This window comes from Cyanistes caeruleus, chromosome 17, assembly GCF_971803275.1.
Source record: "Cyanistes caeruleus chromosome 17, bCyaCae1.hap1.1, whole genome shotgun sequence".
In the NCBI taxonomy this organism is placed as follows: Eukaryota; Metazoa; Chordata; class Aves; order Passeriformes; family Paridae; genus Cyanistes; species Cyanistes caeruleus.
The window spans coordinates 14,500,767-14,509,255 of NC_141717.1; the positions used below are offsets into that span (position 1 = coordinate 14,500,767).

Consider the following 8,489-nt stretch of genomic DNA (forward strand, 5'->3'; position numbering starts at 1 on the left):
GCGAGAGCCAATGGGAGCGCGCGGAGGCGCTGCCGGGAGGCCCCGACCCAGCGGCGGCCGCGGCGTGAGGGAGCGGAACGGAGTGGAGCGGAGCGGGTGGCGTTCCCCGGCCGCGCCCCGGCCCCGGCCACGCTGGCGCCCGGGGACCCCCCCGAGATGCCGGTTCGGAGCGAGAGACGCCGCGCTGGAGGGGCGGCGGGCTCGGCCTCCTCCCCTGCCACCGGAGCGGCCGCCAGCAGCCTGGTGCCGCCGCCCCCCATCAACACGGCGCAGCCCGGAGTGGCCACTTCGCTGCTCTACAGCGGGGCCAAGTTCCGCGGGCAGCAACGCAGCAAAGGCAACGCCTACGAGGTGGAGGTCGTCATGCAGGTGAGGGGGGCGGCGGGGCGAGCCGAGCCCTGGCGGGGCGGGAGCGGCCACCGCGGCCTGAGGCGAGCGGGTCCCCCGCTCGCCTCAGGCCGCGGTGGCCGTTCCCGCCCTGCCGGCCCCTTGCGACAGCACCCGCATCACCCTGTCCCTCGATATTAGGAGGAATTTCTTCATGGAAAAGGTCATTAAACATTGGAACGGACTGCCTAGGGAAGTGGTGGAGTCACCATCCCTGGAGGTGTTTAAAGACAGGCTGGACGTGGCACTCAGTGCTCTGGTCTGGTTGGCAAGGTGGTGAATCAGTCACAGGATGATCTCATAGATCTTTTCCAACCTCAGTGGTTCTGTGATGATTCCAAGCCGGCGGGGTATTTTTATGTTCAATTCTCCACCTTCCTGGTGGGATTTGTTGTGGTGGGGACATCCCATGGCTGCTCAGCTCCACTGCACGCTGCCACCTCACAGGGGCTGCCTGTGGTTTTGTGCTTAAAAACGCTGCTTTTGTGCTTAAAACCGCTGCTTTTGTGCCAAAAACGTGGCTGTTTTGCGTATGTCAGCTGAAGAGAGGGAGCTGCCTGCTCTCCCTGTGCTGAGCACAGGGAAACGTTACCATCCTTTGATCACAGGTGGAGAAGATTCATCTTCTCACGGCAGAGGTTTGCACTTCCCTGAATAACTCACTGCATGTTTTGAAAGTGGATCTGGAGATGTCAGGGAAAAGCTTGGAAAATCCCTGCTTTTAGAGAAGCAGGCAAATCCTTGCCTAGTTTCTGCACAGCAGGAGCAGAGAGGCGTAGCCTGATAACTCGAAATACAGGTGGCACAAAAGCTTTAGAGAAAAGGAGAAAGGCCTCCTGCAAAAGGTTGGGGGTGTGGATGATTCTTCCAGGGATGCTTTTTCTTGGAGAACACTGTGAGTCAGATCCCTTCCGGCTGGAAAGGGGATTTGCTTCCTGCTGCAGAGTTCTGGGCAGAGGGTGGCTTGGGAGCAGGGCTGGGATGTGGAGGCTGCCAGAGGTGAGCTGGGCACCTGCAAATGATCTTTCCAGGTGGTTCCTACTGCGGGAAAGGGCTGGTAGCATGAATATTGGGCACTGAGCTGGACAGTGTGTACCAGCTGGAGCTGAGATTATCCTTGGAAGGGTTAGAAACTGCTTTGGATCAAGCATGCACCTTCATGCCTGTTTTTATGGTTGGACTTTGCACTCTTTTCCAGCATGTGGATATGGAAAACTCCTATCTCTGTGGATACTTGAAGATTAAAGGCCTTACAGAGGTGAGTTTTAACTGCAAAACAACACAAAAAGGGGCTGAGTAAAGGCTTTTTTTTTTTTCTCCTGGTGGGGTGGAAGAAGCTGCTGCCAGAAATAGGAAGTGGAGGGATTGAGCATGTTGTAGATTTGATTACAGGGTATCAGCTGGGGAATGATGCTGGCTGTAAATGCCACAGGTGATTATTCAGCTGGGAGCTTCATGGAATCATTAAAAGTTGGAAAAGCCCTCTAAAATCATTGAGTCCAAACACTGACCCAGGACACAGCCAGGTCCAGCACTTCCCTGGGCAACTTTCCCCAGTGTTTAACCACTTTTTTTAGCTGTTCTTAATATCCAATCTAAACCTCCCTTGGTGCAATTGGAGCACATTTCTTCTTGTCCTGTCCCTTGTTCCCTGGGAGCAGAGCCCGACCCCCCACCTGGCTGCACCCTCCTATCAAGGAGTTTGGAGAGTGAGGGTCCTTTTTCTCAGCCTCCTCAGCTGCTCCTTATCAGGTTTGTGTTCCAAACCCCTCCCCACAGCCCAGCTCTGAAATGGCTCCTGGCTTCATAAAGGGAGGAGAGAGGCAGAGAAAAGCTGGAATAAGTGCAGTGGAGGTTGTGGGTGTGTAAGAGTCAGCCTTGGAGAGGTTTGGGGCAGGACAAGGAATGGGAACAGCAGCCTCAGATTGCCTGGAGCTCTCCCTGGGAGATGTTTTTTGCTGAGCACATGGAGCTTTTTCTGCTCTTGGGTTTGTCTGTAGGTGACAATTGTGACTTCACCTTTGTCTCTCCTCTGCCAGGAGTACCCAACCCTCACCACGTTCTTCGAAGGCGAGATAATCAGTAAAAAACACCCATTCCTAACGCGCAAGTGGGACGCCGACGAAGACGTGGATCGTAAACACTGGGTAAATAAATCTGGGGCAGAAGGTGGGTCTGGGCTGCTGGTTTGGAGGAGAACTGCAGTGTGTGCCCATGCAAGAGCTGGCAGAAAGGCCTAGAGACCTCTCCTTTCTGGCTGTCTCTCTCCTTCTCCCACTGGGATCTTTGCAAACAGAGGTCTCTTCAGCAAGCTGTGATCTGTGATGAGGGAGGGGATGTCTTGTTCTCCTCTTGTTGACCATGGGGTTGGAAGGGAGCAGGTGCAATCCCCATCTCTTGACCCCCTAAGAGAACACATTCTTTATTTTTGGAGACTTACTGCAAAATGGAAGGGAGAAGGGGAAAGGGATCCACTGGCACAGGTAGGGCAGCTGGTACCTATGTCCATGCTCAGGGTGGGGTGTACCTGCTATTGTGTTTTGAGGCCACAGCAGCCACCTGATCACATCCCCACCTTTACTTTGGCTGTTGTTTGCCGAGCTTTGATGCTCGTTATACTTCTGTCAAAATCTCTTCTTCTGGAAGTCCAGGTGCTTCTCCAGCCAGGCTGGATATTGCTGTGAGTGTCATAGATTTCCCTCCTAAATAGCAGCTGGTACTGGAAGTTCAATTCCTGGAATAAACATACTTTCTTTTATTTTCTTTTCTTTTTTTTTTTCTTTTTTTTTTTTGTTTCAGGGAAAGTTCCAGGCTTTTTACCAGTATGCAAAAACATTTAACTCTGATGACTTTGATTATGAAGATCTAAAAAATGGGGACTATGTCTTCATGAGATGGAAGGTAAACCCTACCTGTCTCCTTCTCTGATGAGTTGCTTGCAAGGCACTGACAGAGACTTGAGGTGTCAGAGAGCTTTTCCAACTATGATGGTTTAATGAAAGATCTCACCCTGCCAAAACCCACTGTACTTGCAAGTTCCAGTGTGCCTCATGTCTAGCCAGCTAATTGTGTCCTTAAGGGCTACAGTCGTGGCTGAAAACACAACAGGAAAATCTTGTTTGGTGATGCTCCAGAGGATGAGAGAGTTGATGTCTGCAGTCCCTGTGTGGGGCCTGTGTTTGATGCAGACTGGCCAGTCTGCAGCTCTGTTCTTCACCTGGGATCATCACAGAGTCACCATAGACGGGTTTGGGTCGGAAGGAACCTTAAATCTCACCTTGTTCCACCCTCCTGCCATGAGCAGGGACACCTTCCACTATCCCAGGTTGTTCCAAGTCCTGTCCAGCCTCACCTTGGACACTTCAGGGATGGGGAAGCCACAGCTTCTCTGGGCAACCTGTGCCAGGGCCTCCCCACCCTCACAGGGAAGAATTTCTTCTCAGTGCCCCATCTAACCCTGCCCTCTGCAGTGGGGAACCATTTTGCCTTATCCCCTCACTCCATGTCCTTGTGCAAAGTCCCTCTCCAGCTTTCCCATAAGTGTTGAAAGGCTGCAGTGAGAACTCCCTGGAGCCTTCTCTTCATTTTCAAGCTCTGATTCCCAGTTTTGCAATTGGCTTCTGGTTTGCATGGAACAGGTGTTGAGCTGAAACTTATCTCCTGCACTCTTAAAACTCATTCTGTTCTCAGTTATCTGCTTCCCTGTGAGGTGCCTACAGTGGCAGGTGGTGAAGGGACACTGGTCTCTGCTCTGGGCTGCTGAGAGTGCAGGGACTGCTCAGCCAGGAGTATCATCATGTTAGTGGCTGCCAGTATTTGGTTTGGGAGGGCAGATTGAGGTGGGGTGTGGCTGTCTTTGACCAACATTTTAAAATGCAGCCTGTGTTTTGCATGCAGGAGCAGTTCCTAGTCCCAGATCATACCATCAAGGACATCAGTGGTGCTTCCTTTGCTGGTTTCTATTACATCTGCTTCCAGAAGTCAGCAGCATCTATAGAGGGCTATTACTACCATAGGAGTTCAGAATGGTAAGGAAGCTTCCTGCCTCCTGAAGATTTAAACCAAGATGTGACTCCTCTCCTTCTTGTCCACAGCCTTGGGAGTGTCCAGGCAGGAGATTCAGGCTGGTGGTTGGACCTTGGGGCAGGAGGGAGGGGTGTGGGTTGTGACTGGCCTGAGCAGGCTGGTGCAGTCCATTGTTGTGGTATAAAATGCTGCCCTTATGGAAAAGGGGAGGAAATTTGGGCTGGTTGGAGGAGGGAAGATGATACAGGGTCTGGAGAAGTGTTGTGAGGGAGCTCAGTTCTCTCTCCTAAGGAACAGCTTGGCTGTTGCTCCCTTCAGGCAGAAATCTTGTCAGGCCAGTGTTTTGTATTCTGAGGTCCTTGGGGTGTTGCTGTTAAGACAAGAGAACAGTCAAAGCTAATTGGTGGGGGTTTTGTTGGAGACAAGTAGCTGTGGAGATCTCTTTTCCCTTGCATCATTGTCATGAGCAGCAGGTGGATGGCTGGAAGCTCTCAGGGGGAGGGAAGGAACCAGAAGGCTTTCAGACACATTCCCTCAAGCTGAGCTTTGAAAGACTGGAGTGTAATTTGCACTTGTAGCAAACACTGTTTGAACTTGAAAGTTGTTGAACTTCAAAGGGAGTCCAAAAATGCACCACAGTCAGCCCACCTGGAAAGCTGCCTCGCTGCAGGTGGCTCAGAGGGACCAGAGTGGGAATTACAGAATTATTAACACTGGAAAAAAAACTACAAAATCATCAAGTCCAACCTTTGGCTGAATACCAGCATTCCCACTAAACCTTAAATGTAATGTCTGTTTGATTTCTGGACATGTCCAGGGATGGTAACTCCACCACTTCCCTGGGAAGGCCATTCCAGGTCTAAACCACTCTTTCAGTGAGGAATTTTTTCCTCATGTCCAACCTGAACTTCTCCTGGCACAACTTGAGGCTGTTTCCCCTTGTACTCTCGTTAGTTGTGTGGGAAAAGAGCCTGACCCCCACCTGGCTGCACCCTCCTGTCAAGGGGTTGTAGAGTGATGCTGAGTCCTGTCAGGATTTTGGCACTGTGGGAAGTGGGTGTTGGATGCCTGAAAAGTCTGGGATTGTAAAAGGAGACAGAAGAGCAGCCAGCACAGTGTGTGCTCTGTGGCTGCCAAGCAGGAGCCCCATGTAATCCTCTCCTCCCTCTCTTCTCTGCCAGGTATCAGTCATTGAATTTAACGCACGTTCCCGAGCACAGTGCTCCTATCTACGAGTTCCGATGACAGCTGTCCAGATCTGATAGTGCCCAGAAGCAAACCGGGCAGGAGAGCATGGCCTGCCAGGAGAACTGTGTCCCTGTGGGAGCACGGGAATGCACGCTTCTCTCCTGCCCCTTGGACTTGAGAGAGAGAGAGAGAGAGCCTGGATGTTAACTCACCCAGCCTGAGGAGCTGCTGGAGCTTGATTCTCCCTCCTGTCGAGTGGCCATTTGATCTTTACTCTGGTTTTAAGCTACTTTAATGCACTTTCTTGTTGCACAGCTCGTTTCTCTGTCACTGAAGTTCCTCCCGGCTCTCCTCTGGAAGCTGTTTCTCAGTAGCTGGAATCAGTGCTCAGGCCTCTGAGTAATAAGGAAATGTAAGCTCAAGGCTTAGGTTTTCCTTGTTATATCCCGATGTGGGTTGAAATCACCAGGATTCAGGTTTCTTGCCCAGATTTCCAGCTGCGATTCTCCCAAAGCCAGGTCCTGGGTGTGAGGCTCAGCTTTGGAGTCTGTTGGGGAGTGTTGGCTGAGGTAAGGCTGGAATGAGGCTTTGCTGGCTAACAAGGTTAGCTGGAGCTGCAGATCTTTCAGGAACGCCAGCCCTTTGGAGCTGGGAGCTGTTCCGGTGTCTGGATACGCCATTGGGAATTAATTTGATGTACGGACTTCCAGGCTCTCAGTAAAGTGGATCTGAACTCTGCTTGTAGGTGTATATTTGCTCTTTACTTAAGTTAAGGGTATTAAAAAAAAAAAAAAAAAAAGTAAAAAAAAATAGACAAAAAAATACTTTTATTAAAAAATATATCTATTTTTATGGTTCCTTTTCCAAAGGACCCTATGGCAAATGCACAAGTACTCGATTCCATGTTACTGTTTTCACATTGAAAACCAGGAATGTCTGTGTTTTTATATCCGTGTCTGTATCCAGCTAAGCTTTGGGAACGTGACTGGAGCCCAAGCGCTGAGCAGCATCAGCTGGGACTGCTCAGCGTTTGTACTCCCCCTTCATGCTTCACCACCACTGCTTGACACCTTTTTACAAGGAAAAACAAGAAAAAAGTTTTAAAAAAAAAACCCTTTCCAGTAGCTCCCTCTGACTCTGAATGTTCCAAGTGACACAACTTAAGGCTCCTGTGCCAAAGTGTGCGTGTGTATGTGTGTGGGGTGGTTTTTCTAAAGACACTTTAAACTTGGCCTCAGTTGTGTTTTTACCTTGTCAGCTCCACCTGTGGGGCTTTGTGAGAGTTTAGTTTGCCTTTTTTCTGGCTCTTTTAAAGCCCAGCTTCCTCCAAGCAGACGTGTGGCACGGCTGGTGCTGAGGATGGATTTTCCACCCGGGAGAGGGGATTGGAGCTTCCACGTGCCGGCACGAGGTGCTTTGGGTTTTGCTTTTTAACTAACTTCCTTTTTTTGGCAGCAGTCATCGCTTGTTTAAGCCTTAATGAGGAAGGATTCAGGGCTTGGAGAGCCCCTTTCCTCTATTCCAAGTTGGGATTTTGAGTGCTTGGAGGAGTGGCCGGGGCGGTCTCGGGAGATGATGCGGAGTTCGGCCGCTTTGTGCGTGCTGTTCTCCGTGGATCAATCCTTCTCCCTGGCATGTGTGGAGAGCGATGTGGGGGAGAAGGGAGAGACCTGCCCTTCCCAGGGAGTGTGTGCTGGTGCCTTGGCTCTTGCTGGAGGATGTGCAGGGACAGCACTGAGGTGATTTGGGGCTAGGAGCAGAGCACTTGGGAAGTGAATTCCCGTTTTATTTTGTTCCTCTCAGAGAAACTCAGCCCCTTTTGAGGAGAGGGGTTTCCTCACGGATGGTGCTGGGAGGTGTCCTGGTTTCAGAGGTGAAAACCAGTGGTGCTACTCCACTGTGACCAAGTGTGGGGGTGAAACCTCCTTCCCAGGTGCTGTGTGAGTGCAGGGACCCAGCTCCCACGGCTCTTGCCAGCTCTCTGGAGCTGTCTGTGCAATGCTGGTTGTGGCAGCAGTGTCCCTGTGCTCCCCAGAGCTGTCACTGCCAGTGGGACACTTGGATTTCTGATCTGGTTTAGCTGAATTAACCCTGCTTGTTGGCAGAAGCTGAGTTAGTGTGGCCCTGGGAGTGTTTAACATGAGTAACTATCCCTAAACCAATGAAGTTGGGTTTTTTTTAAGACAAGATACATTGTGAGAAGGGTGTGGAAAGAGCATCGCACTCTGTGCCTGCCTTCTTCCCACCATCCTGAAGGGAATTTCAGTTTAGATCCAGAACTGACTGGATGTGTGGCAGGTGCAGAGCAGGTTGTGGAGCTGAGGGTTTTGCAAGAGCTGTTGGTGTGTGGATTTTCCCTGCTCAAAGGCCTTTGCTTTGGTTTTTCCTTTTCTTTGACCTGTTTGAGTTGAGGGGAGATGTTCTGTATGTCGTGGTGTGGTGAGAGAACGGCCCAGGGGAGGATTTGGGGGGCAGAGGTGAGAAATGGAATGTCTGGGCTTGGGAGAGGATGTGGTGTCTCTTGAACCACTCTGTCTGCAGCAGGATGTCCCTGTGGGAGCAGAGGGTGTCTGTGTGGGGGCCGAGGAGGAGTTTTGTGGAGCGATCAACATCCAAATTAAACATGAACTCTATTGAAGGGGTCTGTGTCCGTGTGTGTTTGTCCACCGCAGCATTTCCTGCTTCCAGGGGATTGCTGCGCTTCATCTCCTTCCTTGAGGGCTTCTCCAGGAATCCCAGCAGCCTCTGATGGCCTTAATTCACAGGCTCTCAGAATCATTAAAGCTGGAAAAGACCCCTGAGAGCATCGAGTCCAGCCTGTGACCGATCCCCACCTTTTCATTCGGTGGCACTGAGTGTCACGTCCAGTCTCCCTGAACACCTCCAGG

General features: G+C 51.2%; 1 protein-coding gene across 1 annotated transcript; it reads left to right on the plus strand.

Moving 5' to 3' along the window:
* The first annotated feature begins 33 nt into the window (after positions 1-33).
* GID4 (GID complex subunit 4 homolog) lies at positions 34-8,239 on the plus strand. Its single transcript, XM_086854990.1, has 6 exons — positions 34-369; positions 1,586-1,645; positions 2,427-2,534; positions 3,187-3,288; positions 4,285-4,415; positions 5,595-8,239. The coding sequence occupies exons 1-6, from the start codon at positions 157-159 to the stop codon at positions 5,656-5,658; spliced, it is 678 nt and encodes a 225-aa protein (XP_086711116.1). The 5' UTR covers positions 34-156; the 3' UTR covers positions 5,659-8,239.
* Positions 8,240-8,489: the final 250 nt, after the last annotated feature.